The 20770-nt window shown below is 36.4% G+C and overlaps 1 protein-coding gene across 1 annotated transcript in view; it reads right to left on the bottom strand.

Moving 5' to 3' along the window:
- KIF20B (kinesin family member 20B) overlaps nt 1-19615 on the bottom strand; it is a 36951-nt gene extending 17336 nt beyond the window's left edge. The window contains exons 1-18 of the mRNA XM_010134279.1: nt 19460-19615; nt 18856-18942; nt 18629-18745; nt 18299-18437; nt 15941-16125; nt 14032-14080; nt 13151-13342; nt 11680-11791; nt 11152-11223; nt 10526-10672; nt 8150-8312; nt 6853-7101; nt 5953-6092; nt 5275-5425; nt 4044-4323; nt 3401-3462; nt 3083-3202; nt 1935-2100 (exon numbers count right to left, since the gene is read on the bottom strand). Of these exons, the coding sequence (XP_010132581.1) occupies nt 1935-2100; nt 3083-3202; nt 3401-3462; nt 4044-4323; nt 5275-5425; nt 5953-6092; nt 6853-7101; nt 8150-8312; nt 10526-10672; nt 11152-11223; nt 11680-11791; nt 13151-13342; nt 14032-14080; nt 15941-16125; nt 18299-18437; nt 18629-18745; nt 18856-18942; nt 19460-19615 (2587 nt within the window). The remainder of the gene's footprint in view (nt 1-1934; nt 2101-3082; nt 3203-3400; nt 3463-4043; nt 4324-5274; nt 5426-5952; nt 6093-6852; nt 7102-8149; nt 8313-10525; nt 10673-11151; nt 11224-11679; nt 11792-13150; nt 13343-14031; nt 14081-15940; nt 16126-18298; nt 18438-18628; nt 18746-18855; nt 18943-19459) is intronic.
- Nucleotides 19616-20770: the final 1155 nt, after the last annotated feature.

Raw genomic sequence — 20770 nt, 5'->3', positions numbered from 1 at the left:
AAATAAATATATATAAAGATTTCATTGTTATGGCATGTCTAAGAACATGTTTTTAAATCCAATGCCTTATAATCAACACCCACAAAAGAAACATATTTAACATGACTGAATGGCCTTCTCTTCCCAACAGAAAAATTTCAGTGCTGACAATAACTTGAAATTCTTGTTTGAGAAGGGCTATAATTTTTCTAATTTTTGGTTTGATTAAACAAGCTTCAGTGATGAAATAAACCTACTACTATCTATAATATCAAGGAGTCTGTTAGCTTCATTTCCCGCCTCCTTCCTGTAACATTTATATAGGTGGCACTATCAAATGGACATGCTAGGATCTAATATTCAGCTCAAAAAAAGAAGGTAGAGACAAGTCAGAGATGCATTTGATCCAGACTGAAGTTGCTTTTAAGAGAGACTTGAAATGATGCTCATTCAAACCAGTTGTACAAACATCAGAAATGCCTTACTGGATCACACCATAGGTTGATCGACCCTAACATTTTACCACTTTCTGCTACCGTTGGTAGGCTCAGCCACCTCCAACAGACCTTTCCTGATATAGAACAACTGGAAATGTTGGAGGAACAAGACAATCCATCTCCGCATAACCCTTTTAGTACCTATGTATCAAGCTGTTAGCTGCTACCTTGTCTAACCACTCCCGAAATTATCTGCCTCCCCTGCTTTCTAGGGCAGCAAATATTAGAAGTTCACTAAACACTGCATGAAGTGCTTTGTTCCATAATCTCAAGCTGATCTTCTATTAGATTGATCATTCCCTTGTTCTGTCAGTGCAAAATGTGATAAGTGACAGTCCAGCATTCAGTTTTATTCACCATCTGTATCCTCAGTTTTCTGTGTTCAAGTGAATTTGACGTCTCCTTTTAACATGTTTTATACCTCTTCATGCAGGCATATATTTTTTTCTGCTCCCCATTTTTAATCTTATTTCTTTTTCTATCCCATCCTCACCCAAACAATGCCTGGAAGATTATCTTACTTGCACCTGTTCTGCAAGGAAGACAAGAAAGTAAGGGACACAAAAGGGAAGACCTTTCATTTCCCTTTGGATAGGCTTTCTATAGTCCAATGACAAATTGAGCAGCCTAGCTGTGCCTGGCAGTCAGGTTAGAGGCAGGCAAATCTTAAAAATACCATTTTGCACAAGTCAGTCCCATATAGCTCAGTCTTTCTGATTAATAGACTTTAATGAAATGATTAACATAAATGGTGGTGTCTTAGAAAAAGTTTTACCCGGATGCTTGAAGGTCTTCAGTTGCAGCTAGTTTATTCACCTCATTCTCAAAAAGCCAGTAAGCTCACAGACAAAGCAAGGAAGGCAAAAAGATTGGAAGTGCAAACATGAGAGGTGCACAAAATATGCCTATAGAATTTTACTTCCATTCAAGTGGAAAGCTTTTCTCCTTTGCCAGCATTGTCACCTTGACCAGAGCTGCTGTGTTCACAGCATGCATACAATAAAATGAAACATCAAGTTTCACAGCACATACTGTATGGCTGAACAATTGGTAAATCATTGACACCTTTGATGTTTGCTTAGACAACTTTAAAAAGCTTGATCAGGAGATGCTACTTTCCCAAAAGCCCAGCAACAGTAATTTAGTACAAAAATAACTGTTAAGAAATTGCTTAAGAACTACAGCTAAGTCTGCAAGTACATTAACACATGAGAAAAAGCAGTAGAAAGGAAAGAGTCTAAAATCTAACTTTTATTTTAAGCCTTTAGGAGTGAACAGTATAGGACCTTCTGCAAAACAGATGATATTCACATAACAGTTACTTCCGTTTACAGTTTAACATAGTAGGTTTTCTCCTCATAAGATAACCTTTACGCTTTACAGCTTTTTGCTTCTGTTCTGGGAGAGTAATCAAGTTTTTTTGGAAGACCCCCTGTTGAGAGATGGCAGAAATTGTACCTTTCTTTGTAGGTGGCTCTTCTTCCACAGCAGGCTTATTTTCGAAGCGACGTTTTTTTCCCACTTGCAATTCAGTTTCCTCACGATCCTTGACTTGGCTGCTTTCAGGCACTTTGCCAGAGTTTGTTTCTGCCAGTTTTCTTTTAATATCAGTTATGGTGTTTTCCTGTGTTAAAATAAGATCATTCACTTTGAAGCTTCACAAAGCAAACACTTAAAAAGGCTTAGTCATCTTTTATGTACTTTTTTTTTTTTTTTTTTTTTTTTTTTTTTTTTTTTTTTTTTTTTTTTTAAAAAGGCTTAGTAATTTTTTTTTTATTTTTTTTTTTTTTTTTTTTTTTTTTTTTTACAGAGCTAACTGGATAACACATCGAGGAGTCAGTCAGTTACAGATCGGTTACTTTAATCACAAGCGGGTACACCTTCAGATACTAATAAGCACAATGCTTTCCACAATATAGAAAGCAGAGCAAGACTAGGAAACTACAAAATGGAAGACTTGCACCTAAGAGGAGTTTGTTTACCATCTGAAAACAGTTTCCAGTGTCAAAACAGTTGAAGAAATTCTAAAGGGCAAATGGTCAGCTCTACAACTGACTGTCACTTTGTCATAATTGGTAGAGTTGGAGGTTTTAACCACCTTTACCAAAGCCACAGATCATTTTTATCATGACAGATAGGATGCAATTTGAAAACCTCGTTAGATCTGTCAAACATACTTTATATATTTAAGAATAGAGTTTCTTTATGAGCAGCAAGCCATGCTGGTTGCCAAGGACCAATTACTCATCCTTAAGTACTTAATTAAAAAAAGAAAATCTATAGAACAGACTCCAGGCTAAGAGATAGTGATGTAATCCCTTTATTTCAACTGCCTAATTCCTCCCAGTTTGAGTTTTTTTCTTGAGTGGCTCTTCATAGTCTCGTCTACAGTCCTCCAATAACTCCAGATCACTGCTTCCAAAAGTCCCATTTTTCACACATCCCACACATTCTTCTATAACTTCAGTTTCAATGCCAACTTCACCTTTTCCCATTTCAAGCAAGTGACAATTACTTTAAAATTTAAGTTTTCCAAAATAGTTAAGTCCATTATAAGCATAGATTTAATTTTTTGTATAAAGAAAATCGACATGTCCAAGACTTACATAGTCTTTTATGATATCCTCTTTAGAAGAAACCAAATCTTGCAGTTTCTCAATAGCATCATCTTTTTCCTTCACAATGTATATTAGTTCTTGAATCCTTTTATTCTGTGTATTCATTTTCTTAGAAAAAAAAAAAAAGAGTAGCACTTCAGTCAGTATTACATTGTTGAACAATAATACCATGCATTTAGAAGCAAGATCAGTTAAGCTAAGCTTGATATGAAAAAAGCTCAAAGCATACTATAATAGCTTTTTAAGATACTGGAATTGTGTGTTAAAGCAAATAATTTTGCACAAGTTTTTCCTTGAGAAAGTTACCTCAGTTGCTTCTTTAAGCTGCTCAGCAGACTCATCCAATTTAATCATCTGCATTTCAAAGTCTGTAACAGGAAAAGAAGCATGCATCAAGTAAGGCAGCCGTTACACAGTTTACTCAGTAATCCATTTCTCCAGATCTTCTGGTATCTCAGTAGCTTTTGAATAGATTGATTTATTTGCATGTTGACTTCTACTTACAGGAAGCATTTCAAAAAAGTTGGTTAGGTTTCTGAAATAGGAAAATTGGGCCTTGCAACCCTGAAGAATTCAGGTCATATCAAGAGACTTCTGTTGAAATTGTATTACGAGGTATTGCTACTTTCCTCTATGAAGATTCCACAGGACACCTGAAAACACTGCATCAGCAAGGTGTAAAGAAGTGCAGGGATTACATTAAAATAATGAAATTAAGAATCAACAACGTTGACATTTTACCCCACTATTCAGAGTCTACAACTGGCAGTTTAAAATTCTGTCTTAATGAAATAAGGCCTGTGGAATTGTTCAATTTGAACAAACACAAAACAATTGGTCACCACCTCTGTACGTATGTTTTGGTTCCAAAATCCTGCTCACCTGGATTATTATTTCTATTTTATAGTAGTCAGCAAATTCTTTTTTCTGCCTTTCATATCACACTTACCACCCAGCTCACCTTTGGTTTTCTGTGCCAGCTCTTCTTCAGTTCTGATTAGGTCATTGGTTTTCTTTGTCAGCTCTTTTTTGGTCTTCGCTAGTTCAGTGGTAAATTTTCCTAGTTGTGTTTCAAGCCAACCTATTGCGTCCTGTGGGTCCCCTAAGGACACAATGAATCTGTGTGCCGCTTCTGCCTGCTTTTTGATATCAATGACATCACTCTGCAGAGAATCAATAATGCTTTCAAAATCAATGAAGGTGCCTGGCTCTACACGGTATTTTTCATCCTGAAAGATAATTTATATCCATTTAGAAATAGCAAATAATTACACAATAGCCATGAGTTCTATAGAAAATTTAGAAGACCATTATGAATTCAAACATAAAAGTACCGTTCGTTCTGATTTCAAAGCCATTTTGTGGGTTCATGTGTAATTTGATTGCCATTTATGTCTACCTCCACACACTAGTCTCCAGCATCCAGTAATAGCTACTATATTTTTATAGCATTTAATGACCCACTATCACATTCCCTTTTATATCACAAAACTATACCCTCCAAACTATTAAAGCTAGTAAGTTTTTCAACCAATGAGACCATAGAATGAACATAGCAAGTAAATAGTTTTAGAGGGAATACATCTGAAATTTCATCTCAAACTTTTACTGATAAATGATAATAAGTTTGTTTTAACTTATCAAATTCAGTTGAACATAAAACATTGACTTTATATCTTTTATCTTTGTTTTTTAAAAACAAAGGGTACCAAATTCACAAGAGCTGGCCTCAAGTGCAGAGTTTAGTTATAGCTTAAGTGTGTAGTCAATTGTCATTGCTTCAGTTATAGCTACAATAGCACAAAGAGGAAAAAAGTCTCTGGGACCACCTCACTATCATCCATATATGGGGCCTAAGAAGTCAGCTTCAAAAAATGTTAAATAGGCACTTAATGCAATAGAGTTTATACTGTAATTGCAGCTTTCCTCCCAATTTCTCTGTATACAGTAATTTTCACTTTGTTTTGCAGAAATGCAGAAAAACCCCAAAATTCCTAAATGTATACCCAAGTCTCGGCAAATGCTCCTATTAAATGTGATAAATATATCTTACTGAGAACAGTTACACAGCATGCAATTCCTCGAAACCATCCTTCTAACCCCTCACACATACCATCACCGTAACAGGCAGATAATAAAAGGAATGTTATGGAGGCAGGTGGGGAAGGAAATAAAAATACCGAAGGTCCGGCTTGTTCACTGCAAGGCTGATCCATTATTTTATTTTCTTCATCTTTGTGTTTAGGATAATCATTTACAAGTTCCTTGAAGATTTCCAAGCGTTTATCAGAATTTTCTTCAAGCCGTTCTTGTTCAAGAAAAAGGTACTCTCTATAGTAGGAAAAATAAGTCAGCAGAAAGCTAGCCAGTATGAGCTGTTAAGAAGTTGTTAGTACAGCTGCCTACAAACAAAGGTTTGTATTTTGGTAGAGCCCTCTGAAGTATGAGAGGGAGACAAATATATACACAGATTATGGATAACACTTAATTACCAGCATTTTTTCTAAGCTTCTTGAGCTAGAATACCTGTTTGGAGTACCACTAAGACTGCAGTAACCAAAGAATCTGCAAATGCCACTTTGTACAGGCAACCTATCAAAAAAGCTCTAAGGACAGTTCTACAGGAGCAAACACTACTTACAGATTCCACACACCCTGAATAAAAAAAGTAAAATCAAAGGCTTTCCTACACAGTATTTTTTCTGAACTCATAGTCCAAACAGAAACTGATCTATTAACAGAAGCTGTAAGTCTAGCAGAAGAGCATGGTCTCTATGGCCATTACAGGTTTAATGAAAAAGTGAATTTGCTTTCATTTTTTTAAGCAGTAACTTTAAGACCACTTGAAGCTAACTTACTTGAAATCCGTTTGCTGCTCAGCAAAATATCGTGTAAATTCTTGTGTTACTTCTTCACGAATTTTTAGTTCCAGCAATAACTTGTTCTTCTTTTCATTAATAAGTTTGTCCTTCAAATTTTCTATGAGTCTCAGCAGTGCCTACAATTACCATTACATTTTTAATAAAGAAAGTTTCCCAGAAATGAGATTTTTTTCAATTCCTCAAACGCTACAACAACTCTTTACTCTTCCAGCTAGCAAAAGTTCTTACAGTTCTTCTATTAGCTTGTTAATAAACAGAAGAGTTCTTGAGTAGATTGAAGTATCTGGTACTAGCACAGCAATTTAAGTTTGCAGAAAACAGGTATTAAAAAAAAAAAAAAAAAAAAAAAAAAAAAAAAAAAAAAAAAAAAACAAAACCAAAACACTAAGTGCATTGCAAGAATTCTTGAAGTTGTCCTAAAAGCAGGCTTAAGCTTCACAGGAGTCTGTTCTTGTTTTCCAGATGCTTATTCTTGGGGCAATATTAATGAAACCCCCACAAAACAGTCTCTAGTCCTCTGTTCTCTCCTCTTTGCCTTCCCTAGAAGTGACTAAGATTGTTGTTCCTTAAAGAACAGTTTTCAGAGTTTGTGTGCATAGAATATAGAGCAACACTCTTCTGCACCGCTGAAGAATAGGTAATACTTGCTGTGCATTGACTGTAGATTACCAAAAGGGGAGAAAGCTAAATCTGCAATTCTTATTGTGTTTAGAAACACTTCATACAGTTTGCCACAATAAGGACTAAGTCATGAGTAATCCCACTTTTAGTTTCCAATTATGGATTTAGATAGAATAAGGGTGATCAGAATATAAGAAAAACAAACCAGGAGAAGAATACCTTGCTTCAAGACTCCATGCTACAATAATTACATACCATATATTCTTCCTTTCCAATAAGAACTTTTTCTTCATATTTCTCCTCTGCTGCTTCCTTTGACATACTATGTTGTTCCTCCATCTCACCATCTTTATCTTCAATTACATCTTCTAAGCTCTTGTCCCAGAGGATAGTAGCTCTTCTTGGGAGGGGCATTTTACTGTAATTAAGTAGTGACGATTCTTTAGACGATTTCTGGCCAAATGACTGATCTTGAGGAAGAATAGTTGTGTCCATAACTAAAACCTACCCAGAAAATAAAGAACAAAGTCATCAGCATTTTTTTTAAACCTCTGCTGGCACTTCCAAGAGATACGTGTTGCACTTTCCTACAGGTCTCCTGAGCATAGTACTCCCCCAGCCAATCTGTTCAGAGTCGCTACTTAGACCGGTTTTGAACTAGAAAACAAAGGTCTCATTTCATAGTCTAACCCTTGTTTTGATCCCAGGAACACCAAGTTTCACTAGCTCAGCAACCTACAAGAGGATTGCCACCTGATGAAGCAACAGATTTCTGTATTTCCTATACTTTGAGTTTCTACTTGCATCTTACAAATATCATCCTATAAACTATTTCTCTAATAGCATATTGTCCTTTCAGAGTTGTAGCTTCATCTGCTTTGATGAGTTTACATACCAGAGGCCTGGATCTATTGTCCTTTAAACATATCTAACTGTCAACAGAAGTCTTCCACAGCTTCCATTAAGGCTGCACCACTGATCCCTGATACCTTCCTTCATCTTCCAACTTTGCCCGGGTTATATCACTGCACTTATTTCTACTCATTCTGCTTAACCTACACCTTCCCACTGTTGGTTTTTCTTTTTTTTGTCCGTAGAGGCTTCAATCTTACAAACTCTTTGGTGCTCAATCTATTTTATCAATACTTCCAGTGAGCAATATTCCAAATTAAGATAATAGTAGTCTGCGGAGCAGCTAAAAATGCTTCTAGGTGAGAGCATATTATATGTACAGCAGAAAAATTTGCCTAGACCTCAAGGAATTTTTTTCCAAATACAGCAAGTGTCTTGTTAGACTAGACATTTTACAGGAATTATGGATTTTCAGTAGGAGATGCTCCCACCCCTACAATCCAAAGGAGAAAAAAAAAAAAAAAAGAGTTCCAACAAAGCCTTTTAAAAAGTTTAAGAAAATGAAGCCTTTAGGAGGAAATATGATTGTAACATGAGACAGACAAATCCAATAACTAAATCCACATTCTTAGAAGTGAGAGGTCGTGTTCTTTAAATGCAAATCATAAGCACTGATCAACAAAATAAACACCACACTTACTTTTTGTGCAATAGCCGAGAACTTTAGCACACTGAGTGTTTCATCATATGCCGAAGCACACTGGCTTATGTTTACTATCATGTTTATCTTCCCCCGTCCAGTGAAGAATCCTTGAAGGAAATGAGTTAACTTACTTTCCCGAAAGGGTATGTGCTGCTGCATCCTTTAAAGACAAAAGAACACATGACCAGAAATTTAATAATTTCCAGTCAAGTATAGGCAGCCTGAAGGCTTAAACATTTATAAAAACATTAGTCTTGAAATGAATTAAAATTGTTTTGAACTAGATACAGCTTTTTGTGAAGAGATTGCATGGCTGTTGTGACTGCTACTTTAGTGATTATCTCAGACAGGCTATAGCAATACAACCAAAAGTGTATTCAACATTTAGCCTAGGGTAGGTCACGCAGCCTCACGCCACAGCAGATTACGGCCCACCTCTTTTTTCCTTCCCATATTTGTGAAAGGGACATATGTAGGTCTAGGCATGCAGTATCCAACACTATCAGAGGTTTCTCTCACTCAGTATCCTGCCTCTAGGAATGGACAACAGCGAGTGCCTAGGCAAGAAATGGAGTATGCACCAGACACATGGAGATACTTCTCAGAACTCTTTTCCCAATCTCCCAGCAGTCTGGCATTCGCTAAGTCAGAAGTTGTGCCCTTGAATTTAACAGCTGGTGATATAGTTTTTGATGTTTATAGGAAATTAAGATAATTTCTAAAACACGACTGTGTGGGCGTGACCCGCGGGCCAGTCCGGGAAGCAGCCCTGTAAGCCTGCTGTCAGTCAACAGCAGGAGGTGAGTTATTTAGGAGGAGACAGAGAGGTTGTGTCAATGGGTGATTGGAAAGCCAGCTCATCTCTGGGGAGGACAGTGAACTTGAAACCAATCCAGCCATAGTACGTAAGATAACTTAGAAACTATAAATAGATGTGATAAGGAAGAAGCTGCGCAGTTAGCACTTAGAATTTGTAGTGTGTAGGGGCTGCAGCAGTCTGCTGCGGTTGTATCTTAATAAAGGCCTTGTGTACACAAACTATTGTCGCATCATCTGCCCCAAATATTTGCGACATATGATTTACCCCTACATGACTGAAGCGCACACTCGACACTTAACAGGTTGCCTGCATTTTGGACGTATGACAGCTATTCAGTTATATGAATAGTGCTACAGAATTCAGCAAGATATTGACACTCCTGCCAGAATACATATACTGCTCATAAGCAGCTTTGCTGCAGGACCAGTAAAAAAGAATCATTTTAAGAAAGTTACTGCTTCTTATTCAACTTGCAAAGGGCATCTATTAACACCTTAAGACATCGTGCTTCAGAACATTTCTTCTATATTGCTAAAATTCCCAGTTGTTAAGATCATACAAAGACATTCTGAACAAATTAACAGTCTCTAAGCAGCTGCTAATTTTAATGCATCCTTCCTATCTGGAAAGAACAGGAAAATAAGAAAAAACAGACCATAAAGCCACAAAACGTATAGTTAATCAGGAACACAAGCTAGCAAAAGTTTTTTCATCTTAAGGTATAATAGACTTTGAATAGGCTGTCAGGGACAGTATTACAGGGTAAGTGAATATAGCAACACCCAGGCTATTTCTGTCCCAGAAGTTAAATGAATTCTCAGTTTGCCGATTATATGAATCAGCAGACAGACTTCATTTAACTTCTGAGACAGAGATAGATCTTCAAATAAGAACCTGTGGAGAAAGCAGTTCTTGTTTAGTTGCCTCCAGCTGTCACTGCATATTGCACTGCTTTAGACAGCTAACTTTTTGTATTATTTTACTCTTATTTAGAATCCCAAACTAGGGCATAAATAGTGGGAAGGCTTTCTGTTATCTGCATATGGTTAGCTAGATCAGAAGGAGGAGGTGAAAGTTACATCAAGTGTTAGTAAAAAACCAGACAAGTTTTGTCAAAAAGTGCACAGTTATAACATAGCAATACCCTGCTAATGAAAAATGTTACACCAGAAGTACGTAGAAAGTGGAACCCATTCACAAAGGGGTAAAAAGGCTGAAAACTTTATGCTTACTATGACAGTAGTGAAAAGGAGGTTTTAAACTTATTCCAGAGTTTCTTTGATAAACCAAGCTCAAAATAAAGTAGCTAAAATCTACGATAGTGTGTTTAAAGGATGTAAAGACTTGAAAGATTTGAAGGGCAAAACAAGGCATGTTTAAGATAATTTCGGTAGATCAACAAGACTTTATAGTATAGACTTTACAAACCTATACCTCTTTTCCACCAAAAACTTAGTGTTAGCATTGTATATTTTAAACAATAGCTTTTCAATATTGTAGGAATACCTAAAAAACCCCAACACAATCAGTTTACAATTCATAAAAGGACTTACTTTGATTGTTGACAGTTCTTGAGTGCATTAATACATTTGCCTAGAGTCAGAAGAGAGGTGTTTATATTTCCACTCTCTTTCAATCTATCACCTTCGTTCTGGGTCTTCGTACATCTTTCTGAACCAGCAAGATCACACATTGACAATCTAAAAGCAGATAAGGAAAATTCACTTTATTTTCCTTATAATAATTCATGCACGTTCAAGGTGATCACTTTTCTTAGAGGAAGAATTTCTTGATCCTCATCCGCATGAAGATTTCCATTCTTTTCAATGTTGCTTACCCAATCAAATTTCACACTACTTCCTGTCAAACCCTTTCCCAGGATGCTTCCTATTTTTATCCCCTGTCCTCTTCCTTCTAAGGACTTACATGAGTTCAGGAGTATAGCCAGCTATCAGAACCTTATTCTGAATAGAGGGGACAAGATATAGAACAGCACTGTAACCTGATGGTTTAAGGTAGAGGGCCAGGTACTGCAGTAGTGACAGAAGTGGGGAAACCACCACAGATGCATGGGGCTCTACCAGGCAGCACTGGGCATATAGTGCAGTACCCGTACACCAACATGGAAGATAATTGACAACTTCATCACAAAAAAAGAATGACTCTGCTCTGAACTTACTCATTGACTCTGGTCACTCGTGGTGTTCCTGAATCTTCAATCTTTAGTATCTTAATTGTGAATATGCTGTGACTAAAAGGAGAAGTTTAAATCAGTGGAGAATTGATAAAGCAGACTAATACCCTTCAAAATATTCTTAGCCTCCAAAACATCTGTTCAAAGCATTGTTGAACCTGTCAACATATCTAGGTATATACTCTATCAGATACAAACTTAAGGAAATATTTACGTAGCACTTATTTTACTTTTTCCTCAGACATTCCGGTGGAATAAAGCTAAGTGCTTTTGCAATGAAAGCTAGTATTCAATAAGATACTGTTAGCTTTTGTATGCATTCACCTTATTGAAGAAATAAATCCTTTTGGCATAAAGCATTGGGTCACATACTCCCACAGGATGCCAAACCAGAAACCTAGATATCTAGACCTTGTTAGCCTCCCCCCACTCCTAAAAGCCAGAAGCCATACTTTACTATCTCTTCCTCCCACACGCCATCCTATGCCCACTGTTATTCAAAATGTTTCTCACCTTCTGCTGGAGCAAGTATTCAGTTTCGTGCTTGCAGTACTCTGGTGTTTCAACCCCAGTTTTAGAAGTCTAAAAGCTTCTTTAGAATCAGAAATCTGAACCCACTGAAGACCTTTAAGGACAAACATAATAATTTTGTAATATGTTTGAGACAAAGATTTTACTAAGCCTGCTTCAAACAAATTATGTGATCACAAGTAAGATGAAGATTCCTCCTTCCACGAGAAAGGAAGGACAAGTATATTGCATCATTTCATCCTAATAGCACACTAAAATATGTTCCATTCAAACTAAGTGAGCAACCTCAGCACAAACACTGAAAAGTCAAAAGGTAGGGTCTAATATGAGTATGAAAACCGTATGTTCATATTCATCAAGTCAGAATTCTACCCATTCTCTGTTTTAGCCTATGATGATGAGGGGGGTAACCCCATCATCTTAACATCTTTCGGGCCATCAACAAGAAAAAGATCATTGAAGAATTGTCTGCACTGATGAAAACTACACATTGTCTTGGTATTTGATAGAGTAAATACCTATAAACCTACTAGTAGAATTTACAAAATATGAACATTATGGCCTATGTTAAACCAGAGGTCACTAAAATTATACTAGCAAAAATACCAGATGCGACTAAAAAAAAAAATCATTAACTGGTTTTCCTCAGTATCAAGAACAGTCTTACCTTTCCAAGCTTTAAAAAAAAACAAAAAAATTATACTGAAATATAGTTCAAAGCAGACTACTTGCTACTTCACACATTTTTCTAGTCTTTGATGAAACGAAGGAGTTGGGTTTATTGTCCAGTTCAGCTTTTTGAACATATAGTTGGGCATAAGACAAAAGGCAGCAGGCAAAACACCCACAAAAAAGCCTTTAATCTAGAATTGGTGTCCTGGTTGCCCAAAAAACCTGTAGAAATCAAACAGATTTCAAACTCTATTTTTTCTATGGCCAGAAACAAACACCAAACTCTTACTATGAGTTCTGTTAACTCCCTGTCCCCTCTCAACCCAACCCAAGTTACATCAGAGGTTTGATTAAACTAGAGTACTGTAAAATGTAAAGTAGTCAGACTGAACTTCCTCACATTCTCTGAAGTCCATTTCTCTACAGAAAAAAAGAACTGCTGAGCCAGTTATAACCATAGTTAAGAAATTTTGGAGTCTTTAAGAAAATGGAAGAGACCCAAACCACTAACAAATTTGTCAATTGTTTTCAATATTTTTCCCATTTCCAAGAAATATCAAGGCAGTGAACTGCATGCAGGCTTTTAAGAGTCACAAAGAGAAAATGCTATTAAAGGTGCAGATACTTCTATGCAAGTAGATTATTGGTTGGCTACTCAAGGTAGTCATTTCTGGTGCCACGATGAATGCAGTGAACAGTTTTCCAATCCAGAAAGAAACATTATTACAAGAAGAATGACTTCAAGTTACATGATTGGCAATTCGCAATATATTTTAATCACCTTTTACATAAGAACATCCCTTGATATCTTGAGCAAGGCGTAGTGGTTTTCTTTTCTTGTCATTTGACATAGGAATCAGTAGATCATAAAAACATTCATTGTAAATCTCGAAAAATGAAACCCAGACAGAAAACATCATGTAATTTTTTGCAGTTGTGCTAGATTCTTCCAAGTCTAACAGTTCTCCCAAATCTGCCAAGTACAAAATATTACAAGTCAATATAGGCCTGGTAAAGTGAATTTCATTTAAAAATTAATAATAAGTGAAAATTGATATTACTGCAGCCTGCTAAAAAAAGAAACCAAAACCCCACATACACACACTTGCCCCAGACAAAACTCCTTTGCAACTTTCCTCCTCTTTAAATATCTGGAAGTCGCACGCTTACTCTACATATTTGCAAGTGACACCTACTTAAACACATCTTTTTCCGCTTGCAAATTCCATCCAACCCATACAGCTTGATTAGAATTATTCAAGTCTCTTTACTATCTTTAGAAGACAGAATACTAAACTGACAAGCACACCTCTTTTTGACTTTCTAAAGCAAACTTAGTATTTAGGTAGTCTTTAAATGCTAGAAAGAGGCTTATGTAATTACATACAGGCTGTCAAAAAGCCTGTCAGGATACCACTAGGGCCCATAGCAGAAGTGGTACTATTCCTTGCTATAGTTTCATTTCATGGAATACCTGTTCAGGTATTCCTCTAGCTATTTTATCCTTGTTTTGTGCCCAGATAACTTGCTCACTATCCAATTCACAGGAACATAAAAATGTCAGCTTGTCATGTTGTTATTTATATAGGCCAGAAGTCAGTTATTGACCTTAAGAACACTTTTGCCCTAGCTTTAATTGCTATTGCTTAATGTAAAACATACCCTTAGAATCAAACGGTGCTTTGCTGTCAGCACTATTTTGATGGTCCACCTACAAAAGAGAAAAGACTAAGTTGTAAGGTTGACAGTATACACCAGTTACTTAAACAGTTCTATTGTCCTACCAGACAGGAATACAGAATAGCTGCAGTATGCCAACACAAAGATGCCAGCTACACATCACGCCTAGTTGAATGCACCTGTACGCTCCTATCGAAAGATTGTTCTTAGCTCCATACTTGTTCCTGACACTTCCCTTACATCAGGCCCTATCACAGTGTATATCACTGCAGCTTGCTGAACCAGAAGAAAACTAGCCACAGAAAAACAGAGGGCTGGGAGCCCACAGAGAAACTGGGTGATATAACAGGAGTCCAGTTGCAGTTTAAGCATTACTCTTAACCTGATGAATCTAGACAGTCTTGATTTTTTTAATTGATATTTTGCCAATTCAGTATCACATATCTTACAGCTTATCCACAGAAACAGACGTAAGTGCGGAACACTCATTTACTGAATTTAAGTGAGCAACTTATTGCTTCAAGATACAGGCTGTAGAAAATTTTCAGTTGAAATGAAGTCTAGATTTTAGAAATAGAAAGAAAATTTTCTTCTGCTGAGCTCTTTAAACATAAGTTCTAGATGTAGGGATTTGTTTATGAGGTTCAAACACACTTCCAGTGTTAGTTTTGCTTGGTTGTTTTTGACACAGAACTGCAAAGAAATGTAATTCACCTACCAAAACAAGAGCTAAAGAGAAAAACCATGGATTTTAAAAAAAGGAGTGGTTTCAGTTGCTTTATCTTTAATCTTTTGTCAAGAACATTCATCTAAAGCTGGGATTCCATAAAATGATTCTTGAAATAGTTAACTGTTTTCATAATCAAAACTTTAAGCTTTACACATCTAAAACACCCACCCAAACCTATTCCTGTTGAAGGAGACACAAACTTCGCCACCGAATTTATAAGCTGAAGTATTGTTCTTATAACCACAGTTTTAGAATCTAGAGGGGGCATACACATGTATTCAAACATAGAGGGGTTTTTCCAAAGGTCTTGAAGACTGCTAGATAGAGCTGGATTGAACATATGCCTGTGCTTTTGAAGTGAAGTCTGAAGAAATTTGTTGCCACCTGCCTCCCATACTGCAGAAGTCCAGTTAACTAACTCTCAGACAAAAATCAAAGACAGACATATTTTCCATTTCACAACATCCAGAACACTCCCTAGCATAACACTAGAGAGATGCTTAATTTTTTTCCATTAAAACAAGCAAAATAATAGTTTCTAGCCCCAATTCCTAGCATATGCTTAGAGTTTGGGTTTTTTTTTTATATTATTCCATTAATTTCAGAACTAAAGACACCAAGAAAAAGGTATGCTTATACAAAATACAAAACCCCATAACTAATTGGGATAAACAGCTTTGCAATTTCAGGCAACTCATAAAAGTGAAGTGCATTTCTGGACTCAGAAATAGTGATACGTTTAAGAATAAAGTGCAGAAGAAATCCTTTTCAATTCAAATCTTTAGAATTGTTAATAAATTTGAAGTATCCTGAACAACAATAGATTGTTTAGAGGAACAGACCTACTAGCATCCCCCTCATGGATGAAGAACTGTATTCAGTTCTTACTAAGCACTGGTAACCTCAGAGGATAAATTACCAAGAACCCAATCTACAGAAAAAAACCAAACCAATGTGTACATCCTATCAAGTCACAAGACAGAAATCCTCAGAACAGGGTTCATCAGCTCTATAACTCATTTCACTGCTAACCTGACTAGCTGGCCAACAGCAAACATACACGTTCATGCTTAAATACAGATAGTCTTTCCCCATTAAAAAACTGACAGGGTAATGCTGAGCTGTGTGTACTCATCAGTATAGAAAGAAGCATTCCTCTACCTCTTTTGTTAGGCGAAGTAGTGAATTTTTAATAGAAGTTTCTTCCCTCACTTGGTCTTTAGTCAGCTTTATATAATCTCTGCATCGGTGTGGTTTGAGATCCATGGCAGTGTAGAGCTTTCCTTGAACACTTCTAAACAACATATCCAGAGTCCTTGGCAGAATACCAACATCGTCTTCTGTCCCTGAAAGCAATGTACAAAAGAAAGATCCTAATTATTACCATGAACAAGATATACAGATAAATGAAAACAAAGATAAGCCATTCTAATCTCAAGGCACGCATGAGTAATTTGGAGGCCACTTACAGCATGAAGCAGTGGGGGTTTTTGTGTCCTCAAGGTAGCAGAAACATCATTAAAATGTTTTGAAAGTTATCTGGCTTTCAGCAACAGCTCGTACTCTACCTCTTAGACAGCAAGGATCATAACATAAAACAAAAACTACTGGGGGTATTATGCATAAACTTAGACTTAAAGAAAAAAAGCCAAACAAACCACACACAACCAAGAGACATTTAACAGACTTGCAGTTTTTCAGTTGCATCTCACAGCCTGCCCTCACTCTCTCTAAAGGAAGTAATCTCAAAATACAACTGATGACTGATCTCTCAGCTGCTATTCTGTACTAATTCCCCAGAGCCTACAAAAAAGTTCTAGAAGCCTTGTGAAGATTCACCCCTTTCCCTGTCCCAGATACTTTTCTGAGAATATACTACTTCTGTACCTAAAAGGCAAAATGGAGTCAATAAAATCCTCAGTGTATGCTTGACCTTTCTAAATCCAGATACAAGTTTAAAAAGGGTTCACTTTACCTTGATTTGTAAACCACAGAGAAGGGGAGAGAGGAGGGAGCGGAAGAGAAGCTACTGTCCTGTCTCAGACTGACCACATCATCTCCAGCCTCTGATAATTTTCCTATTCCTAAGACAGATGGGCTTTTACCAGTTTTACAGCACTAGCTGTGTTGCCTGACAAATTCCATGTAAAAGTCTGGCTGGCACTCAAACACTACACTAGTAACCAAAACATATTAAGTATTATTCCACTATATTTTTCTTCTCATTTCATGTCAAACTTTTGTTTTTGTTTATTGGAATAGCAGTTGTAATTCAATTTAACATGAACAAAGTAACAGTCAGTAACAAACAAAGAATAGTCCTAAAAACGGCTTCATCCTTCACTTAGGTCCTTTGGGAGTCTATTCAGTCAATGGCGAAGTAGAAACCCTATATTGACAACACTGGAACAATCAAAGACCAGAAAATCATGGCATCTAGTAACCTAGTAGGCAACATTCTGCCCTGCCAGTTCTTCTTGCAAGTTGACAGTTGTCCTAAAAATATAGTAGCATGAAAAAGTCTCCGGTCTGAAGAGATGTGGATCAAAAATTCTTGAAAAACCACACCATGCAGTATACCCCAAACTAGTCAAATATGGGGGATTGTACACTTTAGGAATTTGATGTTTTGTTATTTAGCTATTATTTATTATGACAGGAAAGAGCAACCCTTTATTGCCCCAGATTAATGAAAACTGAAAATACCATAAGTAGTCTTCAGTTATAATCCACCTAACAGAAGGTCCCCCAAAAGACAATGTCACTTCAACGAAGATTGATTTCATATAGCACAAAACTCATTGACCTTCTACTACTGTGTATAAAGTAAGTAGCATAACATCTAGAACTGCCAATTAATTTGAGGAGAATTTTTCCACAAGAGTCAGCTCATTTGTTAAAATGTTTTGAAAAATAGTTAAAGAACATCTTCTGATCAGAAGCTTTAACAGTACAGAAAGAGTGCATCAGGAAATAAAGCTTACTGTTGGCAAGGTCCATAACCTGGGACAGAACGAAAATACTTGGAAGCAATCAAACATGTTTCAAAACATTTATTCTCCACCTGTAATAATTGAAACTGACCAAATACTATTCCTTATTTCAAGAGAATGCATATAAGATGCATATGATGCTTATAATAATAAATAACAAAAATGTTTGTCTGGTGTCAAGTGACTACACACCTTTCACATCGTGATATTTGGAAGCATTTTCCTAACTCTCTCTCCTCCCCAATATTCTAGATACTTGGGGGAAAAAAATGTGGTACACCTGCCTGAAAGTATTACAGCCTTACAAAGCAACATCACTATGTTTATGTAAACTCTGGCAGTGCCTCTGTTGGCAGTTCAATGGTACTTATTATGGAGGATGATTTTCAAAGGCTATTTATTAAGTGCAAATGTATAGGGCCTGTAGTTTAAATAAAGGAAAAAATTATAATATTTGTTATAAGTAATCCTTGCTTTAAAAAAAAAAAAAAGGAGGTTCATCCAAGGAGAACGCTTCTACTTTTACCTTGGAACGTATAGGTTTTCCCAGCATTTGTAACGCCATATGTAAAAATAAGACGATTATATCCGTCTAAGAACTCTTGCACTGGTTGCTTCACGGTACCTTCAAAGATTTCTTCTTGAGTTGTTTCAGGTCCAAACACCTGAGCATTGCCAAGAAACATCATTATTTTGTTTAAGCAATCATTAGAGACTTCTAAAGAATCTTTTAAACTCTATTATGTTTATCAACTTAAAGACTATTGACATTTTTTAAATCTAGTTTGCTTGTTATTAAATAAGTTAAACAACTTCTTACAGGAATAAGTAAGAACTTTAAAAACAATGAATTTACCTGTGAAAAAGTGAACTTCTGTATCATCTGTCCAGCAGTTTTTTCACTTAGTCGACTCAAAGAGTTTTTGGGAGCCTTCAATACAATGCTTGTTGAGTCTTCAAGTGAAACACAGTCCTATTAAAAGGAAGCACAAGCAATGTGTCATGAAAAGAGTAAAAAGAGCTCAGCTTGCAGGAAAAAAACCCATACTTTTAAAGTATTTTTAAACTAAATATATGTCACACCTGAAATTCATTTTCTCTTTCCAATGATGTAAATGGCCTAACACGCAGGCAAACTTGAATGTGTCCCTTCGACTCCAAACCACTTGTCTTAAATTAAAAAGAAAAAAAAAAATAATGTTAGAAATTGACTAGATTCTTTGTTTGATGACTAGCATATTAAGGCAGCTTTATTTTCATCAGCCTATTTTGAACAGCCTTATTTGATGACGTAGATAGCAAAAGCAATTCACTACATCAGTTTCTGCAAGTGCTTAGGCCCTTGCAGAAGGCTGCTGTGATAACTTGGAGTTAATAATCTTGCAACACTTAGAGACGCACTACATTCAGGCTAACTAGATATCAAGCATGAAACCAACAAAACCATTCGTTCTACAATTAAGCTGCTCTGAAATGATGATTAGCCTCATTCACAGAAGGCTGGTGTACCCAATAAGGCATCAGTGCAGTGTACACTAATCCTACGTATCTCCTCCAAATTAAAAAAACATACTAAAGATGCTTTTCATCTTCTCCATAAAATTCTGATTATTCTTATCAAGGAAAGGATTGATCTTATTTTTTAAAAAGTATATATCAAAAAACGCAAACATTAAAGCTTTCTTACCTGGCTTGTGTCTGAGCTGGAAGAAAGCATAGAAAATTCAGCAGAGAGATCCATTTTAAGATCTTCCACACTTACAGGTCCTGTTCTTTCTGGTGGCTCAATGCTAGTAATATAGGATGGTCTGAAAAATTTCTCATTATCTGAATTGTGCTCCATCCTGCAAGACAAAAATATTTTTTGCTTTCTGATCATGTAATTCTGAACTCCCTTAGAAGAAAACTCAGTCTGAGACAGATAGCTGCAATTTTAAGGCAAAAGCTTTCTTCATCCTATTCATAATTTACATAGGAAGTATCTGATAGCTGGGAAGAGGGTCTGCAGATGGGTTCTCATCATGATGAAACGAGAACAGCCATTCTTCTTTCAATGAAAAGCAACTGTTTACCAAGGAAGCACCTTACACATATAACACAACTTTGCTAAAAACCATGTCTGACAAAGAAGATTTAATTAAAAAAAAAATCATGTTGTTCTACATCCACTTCATCATCCCATTATAGTGTCCATTTAGAGCAAAAGTTCATTGCAAGAGTGACCCAAGCTTCATGGTTATCTCTGCAGGACCTGATAAATAGTTGGTATTATAAAAATAACACAATGTAGCTTAATACAAGACAAGAGTTCAGAAATATTCCAAAGCCTGATATAGTCTTAGCTATCAAGGGGACACGAGACCTCATGCCAAAGTACAAGTTAAAGTATTGCTTTTTAGAAATTTTTCAGTCATTTTACAGATCAGCAATTTATTTATTAATCCACATTTTAAATATTTTTGTGCATCACAGAATCCAGGTAATGAAAATAGATTCAGTGTTCATGGTAGACAGGCAAATTTCAAAATAACCTTTAAAAAGGGCTTTTTATTTAAAATTTAGTGTGTTTCGCTTGCACTTTCGTATTGCTTTTTCCTGAGATATTGCAGTTGTGACTTGGCAGCCTTTGTTATGGATTAAGTTTAAAACTACTCCATGGGGCAATTACTCATAGACTACAGCAGCAAGTGCTCTACCGATTAGACACCTACCACACAGCCTCCTACAGTCCCAAAGTTTTGGACACAACAACCCAGGGGGCTTCTAACACTCCATTCCTGTGTCCGCGGTACAGCAATGCATATACCTGGTCTCTTTAAATACTAATGGAGAACACACAGTGTTCAATAAAACAACTGGGCTGGTTCCAAGACCCTTTGCTCAGGAACTGTTTCCTTTTAAGAAGTTATAACATTTTTCTTCCTCTCAGCATAACCTCTAAAAAACGGTCTGCACTTCAGCATCAAAACATTTAGCAGCTCAGTCTTCTTATCTAGCC

The sequence above is a fragment of the Buceros rhinoceros genome, unplaced genomic scaffold (genome assembly GCF_000710305.1).
Source record: "Buceros rhinoceros silvestris isolate BGI_N320 unplaced genomic scaffold, ASM71030v1 scaffold17204, whole genome shotgun sequence".
Lineage (NCBI taxonomy): Eukaryota > Metazoa > Chordata > Aves > Bucerotiformes > Bucerotidae > Buceros > Buceros rhinoceros.
This window is presented reverse-complemented; position numbering and strand designations above follow the sequence as displayed.